General features: G+C 29.5%; 2 protein-coding genes and 1 long non-coding RNA gene across 8 annotated transcripts in view; all 3 read right to left on the bottom strand.

The window, feature by feature from the left end:
• LOC118062582 (uncharacterized) overlaps positions 1-20,893 on the bottom strand; it is a 30,315-nt gene extending 9,422 nt beyond the window's left edge. The window contains exons 1-6 of one of the 4 annotated variants that reach the window (XM_073404334.1): positions 20,399-20,417; positions 19,503-19,545; positions 18,393-18,445; positions 18,057-18,251; positions 17,124-17,202; positions 16,450-16,771 (exon numbers count right to left, since the gene is read on the bottom strand). In XM_073404334.1, coding sequence (XP_073260435.1) covers positions 16,761-16,771; positions 17,124-17,202; positions 18,057-18,251; positions 18,393-18,445; positions 19,503-19,530 — 366 coding nt within the window. In that variant the 5' untranslated portion in view covers positions 19,531-19,545; positions 20,399-20,417 and the 3' untranslated portion in view covers positions 16,450-16,760. Of the gene's footprint in view, positions 1-16,449; positions 16,772-17,123; positions 17,203-18,056; positions 18,252-18,392; positions 18,446-19,502; positions 19,681-20,398 lie in introns of those variants that run through there. The other 3 variants (XR_012167841.1, XM_035076384.2, XM_073404335.1) reach the window with 3 other exon arrangements.
• LOC140954509 (uncharacterized) lies at positions 641-7,106 on the bottom strand. Its single transcript, XR_012167847.1, has 4 exons — positions 7,010-7,106; positions 6,556-6,651; positions 6,114-6,209; positions 641-702 (listed from the first exon to the last, which is right to left on the bottom strand). It is a non-coding gene; the product is annotated as an uncharacterized lncRNA (long non-coding RNA).
• Positions 8,605-14,132, bottom strand: LOC140954217 (uncharacterized). Of its 3 annotated transcripts, none has more exons than XM_073404371.1 (8): positions 13,899-14,132; positions 13,342-13,813; positions 12,378-12,420; positions 11,150-11,280; positions 10,706-11,041; positions 9,809-9,964; positions 9,375-9,470; positions 8,605-9,012 (listed from the first exon to the last, which is right to left on the bottom strand). In XM_073404371.1, exons 2-8 carry the CDS (start codon positions 13,375-13,377, stop codon positions 8,803-8,805), a joined length of 1,008 nt encoding a protein of 335 aa, XP_073260472.1. In that variant the 5' UTR covers positions 13,378-13,813; positions 13,899-14,132; the 3' UTR covers positions 8,605-8,802. The 3 variants fall into 3 exon arrangements, with proteins under 3 accessions (XP_073260472.1, XP_073260471.1, XP_073260473.1); XM_073404370.1 differs by having other exon boundaries at positions 13,925-14,132; XM_073404372.1 differs by having other exon boundaries at positions 13,954-14,132.
• Positions 20,894-23,258: the final 2,365 nt, after the last annotated feature.

The following is a 23,258-nucleotide window of genomic DNA, read 5'->3' as shown; positions in this document are numbered from 1 at the left end:
TATTTTTACCTGCTTCTTTTTTATTGTTGAAAGGACACAGACCAAAACAACATATAAAATTTTTCTTAGTTAAAGAAATAACAATATGGATAAAAAAGCTATAAACTGTCTTTAAAAGCTTGGAGTGTTTGTATTTGAACAAGCCTGCATCTTGACACCAACAAAAAAAAAAAACAAATTACTAAATGATAAAATAGAATAAAAAAGGTATATGAATTTAATTGCTATTGTTTTTGTAGTTAAGTAATAATTAATAAGTACATTATAGTAAAATACATATTTCTTTATATATAAATTATGTTTTTGATGAAACTATAATAAATTTAATGGGATAATAAAATAAATATTGTAATTTACATGACTGTTTTTACAATGTATTAATAATCAAATGCATATAAATATAATTGTAAAATAAGAAATTACTACATGTCCTTTTTAGTTATTTTATTGTTAAACATTAATTTTAATTATAAATTTGACAATATTCTTTTTACTAGAAAACAACTTCAACCATAATTTTCATCAAACTTATATTTTATTCAAACCAATTTTTCAAACCATAATTAAGTTAACATAATATCAAATACACTCTGGAAACACAGCACACCGCGTAAATAAACAATCAAAATTATATATATATAGTGAACATAAGAGAACTGATCATCATTAGCTGAGGCGCGCGGGCGGCTCACTATTGTTCCCCTGTGTATAGTAAAAAATAAAATTGTTAGTCCACATTCTGAATAATAAAAAATAAAAATTAAGAGATTGTTTGATATCATTTAAGTTTATGTCTTTTGTTTTAATTTTCAGGCTTTTGAAAACATAAATAAAAATTTGATGTTCGGGATTTTTTGTTAAACAAGAAACAAAACCAACAATTGTTATTTTTTTAACTAAATTATGTTTAGACTTGAACAAGTCAACATCAGATAATTTTTTTTTTAAATAAAATAATATCATTTTAATAAAAAATAATTACCTTGTTGATACATAAATTTGATCAGATGATTTAGATATTGTTTTAGATCGAACTCGGACTGAATTGATCAAAGATGACTTTGAGCTGCATTAAAATTCAAGGTTGGTTAAATATATTATTATCAAGTCTAGTTGCTTGGATCTGCGAAGTGAAATTCAAAGGAACATGCTTTGTGAGACAAATGCAATTGCATTTGATTCACTGCAGTGCAATGGTCACATTAGTGTTTCTCAATTTATGGTCTACTTGCATCCTGGCGTAGCCAGCTTCCCAGAGTAAGTCTTATGCTTGAATTTCATGACGACATTCCTCTTTGCTTGGATATCTTATTTTATCAAGGGAGTTGTCGTGGTGCTTGCACTATGGTTTTGCAACCAGATTTTAATAAAGCTTGATGTCGGATTTGATAAGAAAAAATCAAAATCAAATTATTCAAAAACCATTAAAAAAAACTATTTTGAAAATCATATTAAAATTACATTTCTAGATAGCATTTAAAAGAAAAACATTTTTATTATTCTTGGACATCAAGATTAAATTTCTCTCAAACCATGTATTTGTCATTGTGTTACATGTGTTTTTAAGTATTTTTTTATTTAAAAAAATATATTTTAGTTATTTTAATTTTAATTTTATAACATTATGCATTAAAATAATAAAAAAAACTAAAAAAATATCAATTTAATATTTTTTAAAAAGAAACAAAAATCTTGAAAGACACCTAAAAGCAAAAAACAACATTAATCCTAACCTTATACTTAGCCTCGTTTCACACAACAATAGTGCTTTAATTTTTTTGTTTTAGATACTTTTTAAAAATATATTTGCTTTGAAAAATATTAAATTAATTTTTTTAATGTTTTTTCAATAATTTTGTTGTGGTGATAATAAAAAAAAATAATAATTATTTTAAATATATTTTTAAATAAAAAAACTACTAAAAAATATCTTACGCCATAATATTAGACAAGTATATCAAATAAACAACAACGTGAATTCTAAATTCCTAGTTAGAAATTGAAACCAACAAGTCCTTTATATCCAAGGGAAGGAATTGACAGTTCATGCTATAATAATAATAATAATTGTTCATCAGATAAAAAAAAAAATCATTTAATTTTGTTTCTTGCTCTCCCTTAGAAGCAGGAAAGGAGTCTATTTATATGCCTAGCTTTAGTAGATTTCCCCCAACACAATCCACAGAAATTCCACTAATCCCTTGATGGAATAAGTCCGACGATTCACCAGCAGTTTGGAACCACGTTTCTCAGCTTGTCTATGCGGTGAAAAGTGAGGTTTAAGAAAAAAAAAAAAAACAATTTTATGTTTTTTTTTAACTTTGAAATACAGCACACCGCGTAAGACATAAAAATAATATATATATATATATTGAACAGCAGGGAAACTAGTCATCATTAGCTGAGGCGTGCGGGCAGCTCCCTATTGTTCCCCTGTGGTAGGACCCATTAATTTTTGGTGGCTGGACCGCATGTTCTGAGTCATGCTGACAATAACGTCAACAGTGGAGCCATGCTCCACTTGCGTACTGTTCACGTTTCCAGATGTTTTTTTTTTTAAAAAAAAAAACCATGAAAATGAGTTTTAAATTTTTTTTTGTTTTTTAAAAAATTATAATGACGTAGCATTTGTGAAATTTTAAATCGCAATTCCAATTATGTTATTGCCGGGTCCAGCCCAGTTAAAAAAATTTTAGTTTTTTATTTTAATTGTATTCTATTCAAAAAAATTAAAAGGAGATCACTTGATGACGTAAATAAAAGATTCAGTTTTTTGTTGTTGCACGCTTAAGCAAAACCATGAAAAATATAGTCCTTGTTGATATATTTCGTATGTGATGACATTGCACATAGTGTAATTAGAATAATAAAAAATATTTAATATCAATATTATTTATTTCATGATGTAATAACAATAGTTAAATTTATAATATTTAAATTAAAAATCATTAATATTAATATATATATATATATATATATATATATATATATTTTAATTATTTTATAACCTCAATTTGAAAAGTATTTTTTTTTAATCAAACACATTAAACTACTTTTTCTTCGACCTCAAATTTTAACCACAGTTTTAACCAAACACCTATTTTTTCAAACCAACCTCAACTAAAAGTACTTTTTATAAAACAACTTTTTTCAAACCACAACCACAAAAGATAACGCAATACCAAACACACCTAGATTTCCCCCAACACAATCCACAGAAATTCCACGAATCCCTTGATGGATAAGTCCGACGATTCACCAGCAGTTTGGAACCACGTTTCTCAGCTTGTCTATGCGGTGAAAAGTGAGGTTTAAGAAAAAAAAAACAATTATGTTTTTTCTAACTTGAAATACAAACACACACCGCGTAGACATATAAAATAATATATATAATATTTGAACAGCAGGGAACTGGTCATCATTAGTTGAGGCGTGCGGGCAGCTCCCTATTGTCCCCCTGTGTATAGTAAAAAATAAAATTGTTAGTCCACATTCTAAATAACATAAAATAAAAATTAAGAGGTTGTTTGATATCATTTAAGTTTTTATCTTTTATTTTAATTTTCAGGCCTTTGAAAACATAAATAAAAAATTTGATGTTTGGGATTTTTTGTTAAACAAGAAACGAAACCAACAATTTTTTTTTTTTGAAAAGCACCTTGTTTTAAAAACCCGACAATTCAATCATTTTCTTTTTTTATATTTTTTTAAGATAAAACCAAAACAAAAACATAGCAAGTAAGGAATCAGTGAATTTTTTTTCATGAAAAATAAAATGGGATGCAAGTAATTATAAATAAAATGGAGACATACAGTGCCTGTTCCAGATGGATAAGTGTTGTTCAAGTGATCAAGACTACTGGATAGATAACCACCATAATTGAAGGCAGGCTGCTCAACATTGTTCCCCTGTGTATAGTAAAAATAATTGTTAGTATACATTTTAAACAATAAAAAATAAAAATTAAGAAATTGTTTGATATCATTTAAGTTTTTGTCTTTTGTTTTAATTTTCAGGCCTTTGAAAACATAAATATAAATTTGATGTTTGGGATTTTTTTGTTAAACAAGAAACGAAACCAACAATTGTGTTATTTTTTTTCTTCTGAAAATCACCTTGTTTTAAAACCCCGACAATTCAATCATTTGCTTTTTTATATTTTTTAAGATAAAACCAAAACAAAAACATAGCAAGTAGGGAATCAGTGAATTTTTTTTTTCATGAAAAATAAAAATGGGATGCATGTAATTATAAAAAAAAAATGGAGACATACAGTGCCTGTTCCAGGTGGATAAGTGTTGTTCAAGTGATCAAGACTACCGGACAGATCACGACCATAAGTGAAGGCAGGCTGCTCAACATTATTCCCACTATGTATAGTAAAAAAATAATTGTTAGTGTACATTTTAAACAATAAAATATAAAAATTAAGAATATTGTTTGATATCATTTAAGTTTGTCTTTTGTTTTAATTTCCAGGCTTTTGAAAAACATAAATAAAAATTTGATGTTCGGGAAAATTTTTGTTAAACAAGAAACGAAACCAACAATTGTTTTTTTTTTTTTTTTGAAAATCACCTTGTTTTAAAAAACCGGACAATTCAATCATTTTGCTTTTTGATATTTTTTAAAGATAAAACCAAAACAAAAAAACATAAGCAAGCAGGGAGAATCCGTGTTTTTTTTTTCTTCATAAAAATAAAAATGGGATGCCAAGTAATTATAAAGAAAATGGAAACATACAGTGCCTGTTCCAGGTGGATAAGTATTGTTCAAGTGACCAAGACTACCGGACAGATCACGACCATAAGTGAAGGCAGGCTGCTCAACATTGTTCCCCTGTGTATAGTAAAAATAATTGTTAGTATACATTTTAAACAATAAATTATAAAAATTAAGATATTGTTTGATATTATTTAAGTTTTTTATCTTTTGTTTTAAATTTTCAGGTCTTTGAAAACATAAATAAAAATTTGATTGTTCGGGATTTTTTGTTAAAACAAGAAACGAAACCAACAATTTTTTTTTTTTTGAAAATCACCTTGTTTTAAAAACCGGACAATTCAATCATTTGCTTTTTTATATTTTTAAAGATAAAACCGAAACAAAAACATAGCAAGCAGGGAAATCAATGAATTTTTTTTTCATGAAAAATAAAAATGGGATGCAAGTAATTATAAGAAAATGGAGACATACAGTGCCTATTCCAGGTGGATAAGTGTTGTTTAAGTGATCAAGACTACCGGACAGATCACGACCATAAGTGAAGGCAGGCTGCTCAACATTGTTTCCCCTGTGTATAGTAAAAATAATTGTTAGTATATATTTCAAACAATAAAAAAATAAAAATTAATAAATTGTTTGATATCATTTTAAGTTTTTGTCTTTTGTTTTAATTTTCACGCCTTTGAAAACATAAATAAAAATTTGAATGTTCGGGATTTTTTGTTAAACAAGAAAAAAACCAACAATTTTTTTTTTTTTTTTGAAAATCACCTTGTTTTAAAAACCCTGCAATTCAATCATTTTCTTTTTTATATTTTTTAAGATAAAACCAAAACAAAAACATAGCAAGCAAGGAATCAGTGAATTTTTTTTTCATGAAAAATAAAAATGGGATGCAAGTAATTATAAATAAAATGGAGACATACAGTGCCTGTTCCAGGTGGATAAGTGTTGTTCAAGTGATCAAGACTACCGGATAGATAACCACCATAATTGAAGGCAGGCTGCTCAACATTGTTCCCCGTGTATAGTAAAAATAATTGTTAGTATATACATTTTAAACAATAAAAAATAAAAATTAAGAAATTGTTTGATATCATTTAAGTTTTGTCTTTTGTTTTAATTTTCAGGCCTTTGAAAAACAGAAATATAAATTTTGATGTTTGGGATTTTTTTGTTAAACAAGAAACGAAACCAACAATTGTGTTTTTTTTTTTTTTTTGAAAAATCACCTTGTTTTAAAAACCCGACAATTCAATCATTTGCTTTTTTATATTTTTTAAGATAAAACCAAAATAAAAACATAGCAAGCAGGGAATCAGTGATTTTTTTTTTCATGAAAAATAAAAATGGGATGCATGTAATTATAAAAAAAATGAAGACATACAGTGCCTGTTCCAGGTGGATAAGTGTTGTTCAAGTGATCAAGACTACCAGACAGATCACGACCATAAGTGAAGGCAGGCTGCTCAACATTATTCCCCTATGTATAGTAAAAATAATTGTTAGTGTACATTTTAAACAATAAAATATAAAAATTAAGATATTGTTTGATATCATTTAAGTTTGTCTTTTGTTTTAATTTTCAGGCTTTTGAAAACATAAATAAAAATTTGATGTTCGGGAATTTTTGTTAAACAAGAAACGAAACCAACAATTGTTTTTTTTTTTTTTTGAAAATCACCTTGTTTTAAAAAACCGGACAATTCAATCATTTGCTTTTTTATATTTTTTAAGATAAAACCAAAACAAAAACATATCAGTGATTTTTTTTTTTCATGAAAAATAAAAATGGGATGCAAGTAATTGTAAAGAAAATGGAGACATACAGTGCCTGTTCCAGGTGGATAAGTGTTGTTCAAGTGATCAAGACTACCGGACAGATCACGACCATAAGTGAAGGCAGGCTGCTCAACATTGTTCCCCTGTGTATAGTAAAAAATAATTGTTAGTATACATTTTAAACAATAAATTAGAAAAATTAAGATATTGTTTGATATTATTTAAGTTTTTATCTTTTGTTTTAAATTTCAGGCCTTTGAAAACATAAATAAAAATTTGATGTTCGGGAATTTTTGTTAAACAAGAAACGAAACCAACAATTGTTTTTTTTTTTTTGAAAATCACCTTGTTTTAAAAACCCGACAATTTAATCATTTGCTTTTTTATATTTTTTTTAAGATAAAACCGAAACAAAAACATAGCAAGCAGGGAATCAATGAATTTTTTTTCATGAAAAATAAAAATGGGATGCAAGTAATTATCAAGAAAATGGAGACATACAATGCCTGTTCCAGGTGGATAAGTGTTATTTAAGTGATCAAGACTACCGGACAGATCATGACCATAAGTGAAGGCAGGATGATCAACATTGTTCCCCTGTGTATAATAAAAAATAATTGTTAGTATATATTTCAAACAATAAAAAAATAAAAATTAATAAATTGTTTGATATCATTTAAGTTTTTGTCTTTTGTTTTAATTTTCAGGCCTATGAAAACATAAATAAAAATTTGATGTTTGGGATTTTTTGTTAAACAAGAAACGAAACCAACAATTTTTTTTTTTTGAAAAGCACCTTGTTTTAAAAACCCGACAATTCAATCATTTTCTTTTTTATATTTTTTAAGATAAAACCAAAACAAAAACATAGCAAGCAGGGAATCAGTGAATTTTTTTTTCATGAAAAATAAAAATGGGATACAAGTAATTATAAATAAAATGGAGACATACAGTGCCTGTTCCAGGCATAGTTATTAAACCCGGCCCGGCCCGGCGGGTCAACCCGGGACCCGGTCGACCCGGTGGCTGGACCGGGTTCGGGTTAATAAAAGACGCGGCTGTGGCAACAGCCCGGCCAAACCCGGGCGACCCGGTGGGTCGACCCGGGACCCGGGTGACCCGGACGAGACCCGGACGAGACCCGGGTTTTTTTTTTTTTTTTAAATATGGGATAAAAAAAATTGGTTTAAATATTTCAACTTAAAATAATAACATAGTATCTTTTCAAAGTGGGGGTTTAAAGCCCTTTCATATATATACTCTATGTTTACATGAAAAAATCATGTTTTTTCAATGTGGGATTTGAAACCCATTAGTATATATACTCTATGTTCCCAAGGAAAAAATCATGTTTTTTCAATGTGGGATAAAAAACCTTTTGGTTTAAATACTTCAACTTAAAGGGATAACATAGTATCTTTTCAATGTGGGATTTGAAGCCCTTTCATATATATACTCTATGTTCCCATGAAAAAAATTATGTTTTTTCAATGTGGGATTTGAAACCCATTAGTATATATACTCTATGTTCCCAAGGAAAAAAATCATGTTTTTTTCAATGTGGGATAAAAAACCTTTTGGTTTAAATACTTCAACTTCAAGGGATAACATAATATCTTTTTCAAAGTGGGGTTTAAAGCCCTTTCATATATATACTCTATGTTTACATGAAAAAAATCATGTTTTTTTCAATGTGGGATTTGAAACCCATTGGTATATATACTCTATGTTCCCATGAAAAAAAGTTATGTTTTTTCAATGTGGGATAAAAAACATAGAGTATATATATGAAAGGGCTTCAAATCCACATTGAAAAGATAATATGTTATCCTTTTAAGTTGAAGTATTTAAACCAAAAGGTTTTTTATCCCACATTGAAAAAACATGATTTTTTCCTTGGGAACATAGAGTATATATACCAATGGGTTTCAAATCCCACATTGAAAAAACATGATTTTTTTTCATGTAAACATAGAGTATATATATGAAAGGGCTTTAAACCCCACTTTGAAAAGATACTATGTTATCCTTTTAAGTTGAAGTATTTTAAACCAAAAGGTTTTTTATCCCACATTGAAAAAACATGATTTTTTCCTTGGGAACATAGAGTATATATACTAATGGGTTTCAAATCCCACATTGAAAAAACATGATTTTTTCATGTAAACATAGAGTATATATATGAAAGGGCTTTAAACCCCACTTTGAAAATATACTATGTTATCATTTTAAGTTGAAATATTTAAACCAATTTTTTTATCCCATATTTTACATGGATTTTTTCATATAAAATATTAATTTTTTTTAATCAACCCGGATAATCCGGGTTGACCCGGGTTAACCCGGGTTGACCCATGAAACCCGAGACCCGGCCCCTTGACCGGGTCAACCTCCGGGCCGGGTTTAATAACTATGGTTCCAGGTGGATAAGTGTTCTTCAAGTGATCAAGACTACCGGATAGATAACCACCATAATTGAAGGCAGGCTGCTCAACATTGTACCCCTGTGTATAGTAAAAATAATTGTTAGTGTACATTTTAAACACTAAAATATAAAAATTAAGATATTGTTTGATATCATTTAAGTTTGTCTTTTGTTTTAATTTTCAGGCTTTTGAAAACATAAATAAAAATTTGATGTTCTGGATTGTTTGTTAAACAAGAAACAAAACCAGCAATTGTTATTTTTTTTTTTGAAAATCACCTTATTTTAAAAACCCGACAATTCAATCATTTGCTTTTTTTTATATATATTTTTTTAAATAAAACCAAAACAAAAACATAGCAAGCAGGGAATCAATGATTTTTTTTTTCATGAAAAATAAAAATTGGGATGCAAGTAATTATAAAGAAAATGGAGACATACAATGCCTGTTCCAGGTGGACAAGTGTTGTTCGAGTGATCAAGACTACCAGGCAGATCACCACCATAAATGTAGGCAGACTGCTCAACATTGTACCCCTGTGTATAGTAAAAATAATTGTTAGTATACATTCTAAACAATAAAAATAAAAATTAAGAGATTGTTTGATATCATTTAAGTTTCTGTCTTTTGTTTTAATTCGAAGGTTCTTGAAAACATAAATAAAAAATTGTTATTCTTATTTCTTTCTTGAAAAAGAGCAAAACCAATTAACAATCGTTATTACAATATTTGAAAATCGCCTCGTTTAAACAATTTAACAATTCAATTGTTTGCTTTTTTATATTTTTTAAAACAAAAAAAATGATAAGTAATTTTTTCTTCATGAAAAATAGAAACAGGACGCAAGTAATTATATAAAAAAATGGAGACATACATGTGCCCCTTCTTGAGGGAGGAGTAATTGAAGCAGCCCTAATAACTCATCATTGGTTGCGACTCCTGACACCATTGTTGTTGCAGGCTGATTAGCTGGTGGGTGATTAACAGGTAGCCCTATCTCTCCAGTGTTAAATTGAGGTGGGAGCTGCAACTACAAGATTTTTATACACAGTTACAGATAGTGATTTATATATAAAGAGAAAAGGAAAACGAGTTTATGTGCTGTTAAAAGTGTTTTGAGTCTTTTGACATTATTAGCAGAAGATCAATCTATGTGCAGCAATATATTTATTCTCTCGACATCGAAAATAAATTAAGAATGCTGGCTCTCTTGTTTATTTCTATAGGAATTTTGTGCATATTGATCTTACATTCTTGCAAATTTGTTCAGTAATGCACGGGGCTTTTATAAATCTTTTTTAGTCCATATAAGCTTTGAAAATTTTACTGTAGTCCCTGTATTAGAATCACAAATAGTCTTTGTTTGTAATTTTTACTCGTATTTTCTAGAAAAATAGAATTTAGTCATTTAATTTATTGTTTTTGCAATCAAGCCCCTTTGTCAGTACTTTCTAATCACATGATAGCTTATTCTTATAATGCTTTTTAAAAAACTATATCTATATAAATAGAAATATTAATTTGGGGCTATTAAATAAAAATAAAATGAATTTGTGTATTGTTCTCTCTAGTATCCACACACAAAAACTACCATCCATCTTCAAGAGGAGAGTGCAGTCCTTCCACTCTCTATCCATACAATGTCACTCACTCTCTATGCATATAAGAAATAATTTCAGGTGTATGCATGAATGTTAATGAAATCACACGTAACTATCAGGGTGTGCAAAATGATATCTTTTGGATGTAGAAAGAGAAACCGCAGCCTTACCTGTTGTTGAAGCTCGTTGATCTTACTATTTTGTGTTTCCACCTTCAGCTTCTCTATCCTATTACTTTCTCTAGTTTGCTCCATGTCCTCTTTCGATTGATCCAGACTTGCCTTCGTGGAGGCAAGACTTGCCTTCGTGGAGGCAAGACTTGCCTTCATGGAGGCAAGTTTTCTCTTCAACTTTGCCTTCGTGGAGGCAAGTTTTCTCTTCGACTTTGCCTTCGTGGAGGCAAGTTTTCTCTTCGACTTTGCCTTCGTGGAGGCAAGTTTTCTCTTCAACTTAGCCTTATCTGCTATCAACGTTTGGTTCTGTTCCAGTATGCCCGCTGTCTTTTTCTGCACGTAGATGTATATAGAAAGAGAAAAGAACAAATTAACTACATCTGCAGAGTTTAAAAAGAGGAAAAAAAATATAGAGGGATCATACTGTTCATTCACTTCTACCTTTTTTCCATCACGATATTTCTTGTCAGCTTCCCGTTTGTTTTTATTTTTATTTTTATCAGCAGATAGTTGAACAAGTTGATTGTTCTGATTAGCAGCTGATGGTTGGGCAGCTTGATCGTTCTGATTACCTGTGTTCATACGGTTAAAATTCAGGAGAACAAAGCACGAAATAATTATGGTACTAGGGTTCAAGTATATATATATATATATACTGACAAGAAAAAGAAAAATAAACCTTGCCACATATGTTAACCGAATGCGATCGCTAGCTTTTCAATATATCCATATATAAAACAGTCACAAATCAATATGATATGGGTGAATCATCCTACTATTACAATGCTCAATTACAATCAATGTATATGCATGTTAACCTGCTGATATATTTGGTAATTCACGAACATATTAAATATTAATGGGTTCTAGATGTAGGTATAAGTATTGTCTAGATATACTACATCATGTAACCTGAAAAGTATAATTTAATTGGTCAGGTTTTGAGTTTGTTTTTTACATATCACCAGTTTGAGTTCCATAAATTTCAGAGCCATTAAAAATTTATATGGTCATTAACTTCTGATCCATAAGATTAATCCGAACACTTCCATTAATAATAATAAAAAAAGACTTTCACTTATAAAGAATTAGTTGTTTAAACTGATCTGTACACTCCAGTACATAAACTATGTAGATTCTCTTTAATTATGTAGAAGCTTATTGTCTTTTCTTTTCTTGTTAATAAATTAAAGCTGATAACTCATGTGACTAGGAGCTATAATGCTTAACCGCACAGTAATAATCATAACTTCGTTACATGTTTAATTTGATGATCCGACTGAACTTAGCAAATCAAGGATCAAACACAACATATATCTATAGTACATTACTGCCATGAATTATTGCTGTTCATTTTTCTCCTTACTTTCAACTATATATATCTGTTTTTTTTTTTAAAAAAAAAACCCCTTAAAACAAATCTCCTTTTAGTTATATTCGACTCTAATTGATTTTAAAAGGTTAACTTTCCAGAGTGTTTGAATGGCGATTAAATGACCATCTATTTTTTGAAAAAAAGAAAAAAGATTTAAAATTTCTTGCAAGCCAAAACAACATCAACATCAGCACAAAATCACAGTGAAAATATGTGAGAAATGATGAACATGTTAATTTAAATTAGAGATCTACTCAACGAAACACTTATTTATCATAGAGGATTGTACTGTACCCCCGACAAGTTCAGGTTGATCTGCCATCGAATTGCCTGGTATCTGCAGGAAACAAAACAATTGGATAAGGACAAGTACTGAAAACTCGAAACTAAAGGCACAGCGATATTGAGAGAGAGAGAGAGAATTTATGACCTGATGAAATGGTGTATGAGGCGAAGAGTGAGTGAGTGAGAGAGAGAGAGAGAGAGAGAGAGAGAATTTATGACCTGATGAAATGGTGTATGAGGCGAAGAGTGAGTGAGTGAGTGAGAGAGAGAAAGAGAGAGAGAGAGAAGAGAGACAAAATATTTATTTTAGAAGAAAGAAAGCTATCCCACGAAACCGGGCGAAGACGTCCGAAAAACGTCCGAAGATATGAGGTTCAGACCATGAAGTGCTTTTTACACGTTAATACACCATTAACTTAAGTTAGATTTAACCCGATTGTTTGCTTTGGAGCATTTTTTATATTGTTGTATAAATTATTTTTTAAAAGTATTTTTTATTTAAAATTATATTAAATTGTTTTATTTTTAATTTCGAGATATTAAACTTATTTAAAAACACAAAAAAATAATATTAATTTGATATTTTTTCAAGACAAATACATCTTTTAAAATACCTTCAAATACTATTAACAATACAATCTCAATCACTTAATCTAATTTCTATCGAATTTTCCTAAAACTGTTAAGAAAGAATCGATATTATGTTATTGTTTGATAAGATAAAAATTTAATCCACCATGAAATAGCTCTCGGTAAAACAAGGTAGAAAAACACATTAGTAAGTGGTAACTTGGATGTGAATAGCTTTTTTCATTTTTAAAAGGGATTTTTTTTCTTCCAAGAAAGAAGAGAAAACAAAACCAAAGCAATTACTTATATACGGTTTAATTAATGGACGCTGTTAGTTTGGCTGTAGGAAAACTAGTTCGACTTTGTCATAAGACTCATAACTGTTAAGACTATTTAGACATACCTTATCATAGCCGGTTTGGGCCTTTCCATGTGACATGCCAAACTGTAGGAAAACAAGTTGTTAACTTGGGCTGGCTCAACTGCTAGACAGTTTGGGCCTTTCCCTTCCTCATTTTTTTCGCTTTCTCTTCCTCTTCTCCGGTTGGGCTGGGTCTGTCATGTTGGGCTCTCTTTCTTTCTCTTTCTCCTCCTCCTCTTTTTTCTTGGGCCTGGTTCGGCTACTTGATTTTGACTGGTCTATCATGGTAGTGCCTGGCCAGCTGCAAATGGTAGTCTCTTTCTTGCATCTTGTCATCCCAGTTCTGATGTGGTAGATCCACTCAAATCATGCAGTCTCATCTGTAAAATGCTCAAGATGATAGATCGCATAAACTGCTAGCCAGTTGCAAAGTCTTAAATCGCGGAATTCCTTTTTCATTGTTGACAATGCCTCCAGCATCTTCTACCTCTCTCTCTTTTTCTCGTCTTCATTCCTGCAAAATATTTTAAATCAGGGAAGAAACAGAAGTAAGAATCAAGAGAAGTTGAGAAACAAATGGTGAAAGACTAAAAATATACCATTCATGGCTAAATGAATAACATACAGAATATTCAAGTCTGCAATGATGAATACCACGTATATATAGCTTGTTCTTTTGTGCGAACACATGAACCAGCTTCAAATCAAGGGTTCAGGTCTGTTGCTCGCAAAACTGGGAACAGCAGCAAGACTTGCGCTGGTTTGGTGGTATTTGTGGCTCCGAGGAACCATTCGTTCATAACAACATGAATTATTGACCAAGACTTAAAATGTTAACAAAGACTCGAGAATTAAAAAAAAATAAAATTGACGAAGACTTGCAGAAAATATCACAGTATATATTACGGGTCCACCACGTGAAAGCCCACTACCATGTAGTGGCTGATAAATTTCTCGTTAATAGCAAAGAAGGTTTATTTCAAAACTCAAAATATGCAATGCGGAGGTAACATCAACCAATCATTCAAACAGTTGTAGCAAAATATATAAAATTATTAGCAAAAGTTAAAATCCCTTCAAAAAACACCGATAACTAAAATAGTGTAATAACAGTTTTGTTATTTTTATTATAAAAAAACATTGGACAGGTTATTAAGTGCAACATGGTTATTTATCAAGATTCATTGGTTATCATTAATTTTTTTGAAGATAATTAACTTTTTTATATTTTTAAAACACAATAAAGTGATTAAAATATTTATAAAAACAAAAAATTATAAACTAACATCTAGGGACATCTTTGTGTTTCACTTATTTTTAATATTATTATTAAGTTAACTAAAAGGCACTTTGATATTTTAATAAATAAAAAATAATATTAAAAAAAGAAGCTAGCACGTGTATTTTCATATAGGAAGCGCAAGTCCTTTCAATGGTGCATGTTGCACCTCTTAGCAACACAACACTAACTTTTGCTATGTAATTGAAATGACACATGGCTTTTTTTCCTTCTCCCACTTTTCTATGTTGTCCTCTTGAAAATCTTGTTTGGCCATATAAAATTTCAGAATTGTTCTTTGATTTTTTTGAGATGTTGAATTTGATTTTTATTCTTTTAATTTTTATTTTTTTTTATAAAAATTTTAATTTGTTTTTTAATTTAGTCATTTAATCTTAATTTGTAATATGTTATTTTTTTTTAATTTGATCTTTATTCTTTTAATTATTTTGTGGTCCTTTTGTTAAATTAATTTTTCTTTTCAATTTCACCATTTAATAAAGAGAATTGTTTTTATTTTTTATCTCAACTTTAATCCTCATTATTTTGATTAATTTTTTTTTGTCTTTTTGTTAAAAAAAATTTCTTTTCATTTCCACCCTTCAATAAAAAATAATTATTTTATTTTATTTTATTTTAATGCTCGTTATTTTAATTGCTATTTTTTTTATTTTTTTTCTACAATTGAAATTCTTTGTTTTGTTCAATTTTAGCTTTTAATATTTGATTGGTTGAGAATTAAGTTTTTTTTATTTTTTCGAATAGAGTGCTTTTAGTCTAATGTCTCGGGTTGAAAAGTTATAAATGCTCTAACAATTCAGAAGTTCTTAGGATGATTATTAAATTTGTTCAAATCTATTTGAGATATGATATGGATTGGATTTTAATTTGAACTAAAAATAAATTTATTTAATTAAATTTTATTGACTTAAAATTTAGCTAGTCACCTGATTAATGTTTAGATTTCATCTAATTTAACACTAAATAAAGGATTAAAAAGATAAAACAACATCATTTTAATTAATGAAAAATAATAAAATTGATGATCTGTTGGATTGAAGTTCAAGGTTGGTTAAATATATTATTATCAAGTCTAGTTTCTTGGAATTGCTAATTAAGTGAGATTCAAAGGAACATGCTTTGTGAGACAATTGCAATTGCATTTCATGCACTACAGTGCAATGGTCACATTAGTGTTTCGCAGACAAGCCTTATGCTTGAATTTTATGACGACATTTCTCTTTGCTTGGATGTCATATTTTATTAAGGGAGTTGTCTTGGTGCTTGCACTATGGTTTTACAACCGGATTTTAATAAAAGTTAATGTTGGATTAGATAAGAAAAAATCAAAATCAAAATTCACCAGAAAAAAATATTTTGAAAATTATATTAAATTACATATGTAGATAGCATTTTTTTTTTAAAAAATACATTTTTATTGACTCTTGGACATCAAGATTTAATTTCTCTCAAACTATATATTTGTTTTGTGTTGCAAGTTGCTTTTAAGCGCTTTTCATTTGAGAAATTAATTAAAATTATTTTTTTAGTTTTTAATTTTATTTTTAACATCATAACATTAAAATAATCAAAAGGAACTAAAAAAAATATTAATTTAATATATATTTTTTAAAATATTTTAAAAAACATCTAAAAACAAAACAACAATATTATAGCTTTTTATTTTTAGGTACATTTTAAAAGTGCGCTTATCTCAAAAATATCAAATTAAGTTTTTAGTATTTTTCAATAATTTGGATATAATAATGTTAAAAATACAAAAATCTAAAAATTCAATTATTTTAATATATTTTTAAATTAAAAACACTATAAAAAATATCTTACACTACAATACCATGCAAGTAACCAAAGAACAACAACGTAAATTCTACCTTCCTAGTTAGAAATTGAAACAACAAAGGTCCTTTATATCCAAGAGAGGAATCGACAATTCATGCTCTTATAAAAAAAAAAAAGCAAGTACCCAACCACCTGCCCCCAATATCTTCATAAAACACACATGGATGATTCTGAAAAATAAAAACAGTACTTTTAGTACATTCCGGCACTCTTAACTCAAACATCAATGTTATTGCCTGCTTATAAGCTGCCGTTTATTTATCATTAGTTTGATGAGTGAACACAAGGGAATTGATCATCATTAGCTGAGGCGGGCTGCTCACTATTGTTCCCCTGCGTATAGTAAAAAACATTGTTAGTACACATTCTAAACAACAAAAAATAAAAACTAAGAGATTGTTAATTTGATATCATTTAAGTTTGTCTTTTGTTTTAATTTTCAGGTTATTGAAAACATTAATAATTAAAAAATTGTTATTCTTATTTCTTTGTTGAAAAAAAAAAAGCAAACCAACAATTGTTATTACAATTTTTGAAAATCGCCTCGTTTAAAATGTTGTACAATTAAATTGTTTTATATATATATATATATTTTTTTTAAAACAAAAACAATAATCAGTAATTATTTCTTCATGAAAAATAGAAATGCGGATGCAAGTAATTATAAAGAAAAATGGAGACATACCTGTGCCAGACTGATAAACTGGTGGGTGATGAACATGTAGCCCTGTCTCTCCTTCAGTCATTTCAAATGGAAGCTGCAACTACAAAATTTATGTACATAGTTACAGATAGTGATTTATATATAAAGAGAAAAGAAAAATGAGTTAATGTTATGTTAAAAGTGTTTTGACATTATTAGCAGAGGATCAAAATGTGCATATGATCTTACATTCCTACTGCATAAAGTTTCCTTTTTTTATGTTTAGGATATTTGCAAACTACTTTTATATACCAAGACTACATCAATATCTTTTATACAATTAAAATTCACAGTACTGGAACTACCTAAAGTTAATAAGAATTTTATTTACTTGGTATTTGATGTGATGTAAGGATTGGAGTTTAATACTTTGTTTGATTGTAAAATTTGTTTAGTAATGTACGAGGCTTTCATAAATCTTTTAGTCCATATAAGTTTTGAAATTTTTATTTCAGTCCCTGTGTTTGCATCACAAATAGTCTTAATTTGTTTGTAATTTTTACTCGTATTCTTAAGAAAGAAATACAATTTAGTCATTTAATGTATTGTTTTTGCAATCAAGCCCCTTTGTGAGTCCTTTTTAATCATGTAATAGTTTATTCCTATGCGATGCTTAAAATGTGTTACAATTTTAAAAACTACACAAGTGATTGGTTTCAAAATCCAAAATCTATATCTATACATGTAGAACTATCAATTTGGGGCTATTAAATAATGGCAAGAACAACATGAACATGTGTATTATTCTCTCCAGTCTCTACACACAAAAACTATCATCCATTTTCGAGAGGAGAATGTAGTCCTTTCACTCTCTTTATATGTATGCATATGGATGTTAAAGAAGTCACACGTAACTATTAGTGCGTGCAAAATGATATCTATGTATACATGTAGGAAGAGAAAACGCAGCCTTACAAGTTGCTGAAGCGTGTTGATCATAAGATTTTGCTGTTCAACTTTTTGCTCCTGTAGCCTTTTAGCTTCTCTAGCTTTCTCCAAGTCGTTTTTCAAGCGATCCAGTATTTCACTGGAGGAGGCTTCGCTTTTCACCAACTTAGCATAATTTGCTTTCAGCTTTTTGAACTGTTTCTGAGTGTCCTCCATCTTTTGCTGCACGTAGATATATATAGAAAGAGAAAAGGATAAATTAACAATCTATGGAGTTTAAAACGAGAAAAAATAAAATGGAGGGGATCATACTGCTCCATTCACTTCTAGCTTCTTTCCATGACAATATTTCTTATCACTTACCCATAGTCTCTTTGCTTTCTTAGTTTCAGCAGCTGATGGTTGGACAGCTTGACCTGTGTTCATATGTTTAAAATTTAGGAGAACAAAGCTCGAAATAACTATAGCAATAGGGTTCAAGCATATATATACTAACAAGGTAAAAAAAACCTTGCCAATTATGTTAACAGAATGCGTTCGATCGCTAGCTTTTCAAATATCCTAGCATTATTGGTTTTCTTCATATATTAACATCTATAAAACAGTCACAAATCAATATGATATGGGTGAATCGATCATCCTTCCTCTTACAATGCTCAATTACAATCAATGTGTATGCATGTTAACCTACTGATGTATTTGGTAATTCACCACCATTTTAATTAATGGGTTCTAGATGAAGGTGCCAGTACTGTCAAGATTTTCACTGGAAAAGAAGCTCTAGCCATCCGTTTGTATTTATCCATTATATATGCTACATATGACTAATATAATTCCAAATAAGAAAGGACTGTTATAAAACTTATAGTCACCCAATCAAGGATTAGTTGCTTAAACTGATCTGTACCCTCCTTAAAAACTATGTGGATTCTCTTTATGGAAAAGTTTATTGTCTTTTCTTTTCTTTTTTTGGTAATAAATTAGGGTTGATAACTCATGTGACGAGGAGCTAAAATGCTTAACCACACAGTACCAAGCATAACTTTGTTTCATGTTTAATGATCCGACTAAACCTAGCAAATCAAGGATCAAAACAGTACATATCCATAAAACATTACTACCATGAATTATTGCTGTTCATTTTTTCTCTTTACTTTCAAAACTATATATACCCCCCCCCTTTTTTTTTTAATAAAAAGAACCCTTATAACAAATCTCCTTCTAGTTATATTCGACTCTGATTGATTTTAATAGGGTAACTTTCCAAAGTGTTTGAATGACGATTACATTGCCTTTTTTTTTTCTCTTAAGTTTCGTGGAAACCAAACAAAAACATCAACATCAGCACAAAATCAGGCTAGTTAAGCGTAGCTAGCTCGGGGAAAATATGTGAGAAATGATGAACATATAAATTAGAGATCTAGCCACCTAAATACTTATTTATCATGGATATATACAAGTATTGTACTGTACCTCCGACAAGTTCAGATGGAGCTTCCATTGAATTGGCTGGTAGCTGCAGAAAACAAAACAATTGAAAGTACTGAAAACTCCAAGCTAAAAGCACAACAATCCAGAGAGAGAGAACTTGATGGAGTTGCGGGTGGGACAGAGTGAGAGAGAGAGACAATATAATTATAGGGGGGAGATGATAAGAACATGACACGGGGGAGCTGCACGGCCCTGGAAAGAATTTTTCAGTCCTCTGTTCTTCAATAAATTAGATTTTTAGTCCTAAAAATAAAAACATATTGAATTTTAACCCCCTTCTAAATATTTTTATCTAATTAGACCCTCAAAGTAAAATTAATAGCGGCCCCCATTATACTGTTAAGTGTAGTAATATTTCACCACAGCTGCTGGAAAATTGAAAAAGAGCGAGAGAGAGAGACAACATGTTTATTTTAGAAGAAAGAAAGAAGATGCACGAGAAACTATGGAAGGGGAAGATCTGGTGACTATAAATGTTACTGACGTGGAGGTAGGTGGGAAAAGACCTCTCCTTTAACTAATTAGATTTTTAGTACTAAATATAAAGAACATTTATACTTTAGCCCTCCTAAATGTTTTTCCTAAAACTGTTAAGAAAGAATCAATATATAATATCTTATTGTTTGATAAGATAAAAATTTAATTCACCAAGAAACAGCTCTCGGTAAAACAAGGTAGAAAAACACATTAGGAAGTGGCAACTTGGACTTGAATGTTTTATTTTTTTATTTTTAAAAGGGATTTTTTTTCTTCAAATAAAAAAGAGAAAACAAACCAAAGTAATTACTTATATACGATTTGATTATTGCAGGCTGTTAGTTTGGCTGTAGGAAAACGAGTTCAACTATGTCATAACTGTTAGAACTATTCAGTTATACCTTATCGCACTCTCTTCTTTAGAGGCCAGTTGCTGCTTCCTCGACTGCACAGCACCAAAAATATCAGCTTGTTCAAAGCTCAAATGTTTTGTTTTCGTTCTCTCAAATCTTCGACGAAGGCTAGGCCATTTGGCCCAACAAGTTGTTAAATTGGGCCTTTCCCTTCCTCTTCTTCTTTTTTCTTTGTTCTTCTGCCTCTCAGGTCGGGCTGGGGCTGTCATATTGGGCCTTGGATGGGCTCTTCTTCTTTCTCTTTCCTCTTTCCCCTCCTCCTCTTCCTTAGGCCTGGTTGGGCTATTTATTTTGCCCATGTCAATCATATGACAGTACCTGTACAGCTGCAACCGAGTCTCTTTCTTGCACCCTGTCATCCCAGTTCTGATGTGGTAGATTCACTCAAATCATGCAGTTTCATCTGTAAAAATACTCAAAAAAACTGATAGATCGCATAAGCTGCTAGCCAGTTGCTAAGTTTTAAACCACGGAATTCCTTTTTCATTGGCAAACAATGCCTCCAGCATGTTCTACCCCCCCCCCCCCCTCATCCTCGTCTTCATTCCTGCAAAATATTTTAAATCAGGGAAGAAACAGAAGTAAGAATCAAGAGAAGTTGAGAAACAAATAGTGACAGACTAAAAATATACCATTCATGGCTAAACATTGATCATTAGGAGCAGGAAAAAGAAACAGAATATTCGAGTTTGCAAAGATGAATAACACACAGCTGGACTCAACAATATATGGCTTGTTGGTTTGTACTAACACATGAAACAGCTTCAAATCAGGAGTTCAAGTCTGTTGGTCGCAAAACTGAAAACAGCAGTAAGCCTTGAACTGGTCTGGATATATCTTCGAGGAACCATTCGTTCATATCAATATGATTATTGACCAGGACATAAAATGTTAACAAAGACTCGAGAATTAAAAAAAATAAAAAATAGACGAAGACTTGCAGAAAATATCACATTATATATTACGGGTCCACCACGTGAAAGCCTACTACCATGTGAAGTTCTATTTCAAAACTCGAAAATTTGCAATGCGCGGAAGGCACATCAACTGAACATTCAAAAATCTATATAATTATAATTTAATTATTGAAAGTGAATAGATATGGAGGATAATTTGTTTCATTCAGAGAACTTGTTAAACGTACCAGCATGTTCTGCAATATATATCCCAGGATGTTATTATCTTCCCGTGCACTTTAACGGGTTGTCAAGGACATGTGAGGGGAAAATATCATGATCTCATGATGGTTAATTCATGTAACTCGAAACTTTCACTTCAAACAAATTTTCCTCTTTTTTTTTTTTCTTTTTTTTTTTATTATGGAAAAGTCTTAATTATTTAACCCCAAGAGTTGTTCATAAAATTAGATGTAAAAGATATTTTTTTTTCTTCAAAAAAACAATCCAAACTTGCACAATGACTGGCATATATGTAATTTGTTGGAAACAAAAGTTTCTTCAGATACTAGAGGAGGCTTATTAAAATCGATCAGGATTGATGATCGTTGATTAGGAGCTTGGTTCAGGTTTGAAACCATTTTGAACCTGATGTGTCAATTCTTCTTAACTTGATTAATCAATATAAATCTTGACCAGATTAATTTCAAGAATTTTGTTTTAATTATTATTCAAAAAGACCGAATTTCATAATTTTTTTTAAAATGATATAAATTTAGTTATTAAAAGAATTAAAATGATAAAAATTTAAAAATAAACATAATTAACTTGATAAATTCATAACTAAAATTTTATGTAAAGTCAAACTCCAAACCTGATTTGAAAACTATAATCCAGTATTTATATATAGACACACCACGTATAAGCTTGCAGGTTCTAAGGCTTCGTAGCCGTTTGACATTGTGTTCTAAATAGGAGTTGACTAAATTTTAAATTTTTTGGTTTAAAATTAGTGTTTGTTATATATTTTTGAATTGTTTTGATGCATTGATATCAAAATATATTTTTTTTAAATAAAAAATATTAATTTAATATATTTTAAATAAAAAAAAATACTTTTAAAAATAATTATTATCAATTAAATTAAATTTGCATTTACAGCTGGCGATTAGCTTTGATAATTATCCTGACTTTTTAGATATAATAAAAATATTTATTTTTGCGTTTTAAAGTGTTTTTAAAAAATTTAAAAAATTTTATTTATTTTTTTCTTTGTTTCAAATTAATATTTTTTTGGTGTTTTTAGATCATTTTGATGTTTTGATATTAAAAATAATTTTTTTTTAAAAAATATTATTTCAAATATATTTCAAATCACCCTCCCAAATAGACTTACTAAAAAAATTGAAAAAAAAAGATTAAAAAGAAAAAAAAATAAAGGTTAAAAAAAAGAATGGGTTATATTTTTCATACAATCTTTCTTTTTTTATAAATTTTATAGGCAGGCTAATTATCTATTTATTTGTTTATATTTTATATTCTTCTAGATTATTTTATTTTATATTACCCAACTGTATTTTCAGGCTCAGGGCATGTTACTGTTTTTTCAGACATGCTGTGTTTATATGTATGCATGGATGTATGTATGCGCTCACGGGTCAGCATTCACCACCAACTAGGCAACATAGTAGGAGGATTGCAGAAGAAGAAAAGGTAATATACTTGCCGAGATTATAAACCCCTAGCCATCATGCTCTCATTAGTCACGATTGTGTGGTTTTCGATTCATGCTCATCACCTATAAAAGAGTTTTGTAGCAATTCCTTTAAATCAATGATACGAGAGAAGATTTTAATTTCAAAAACTTCAATTTAACCACACACAACTTAGAATCAGAGTACTTCCAAAATCAAAATAAAGAAAATAAAACAAACAAGAAAAGCCATGATAGT

This window comes from Populus alba, chromosome 14 (genome assembly GCF_005239225.2).
Source record: "Populus alba chromosome 14, ASM523922v2, whole genome shotgun sequence".
NCBI lineage: Eukaryota > Viridiplantae > Streptophyta > Magnoliopsida > Malpighiales > Salicaceae > Populus > Populus alba.
Note: the sequence above shows the minus strand (reverse complement) of the source record. Positions and strands in the feature narration are given on the sequence as shown.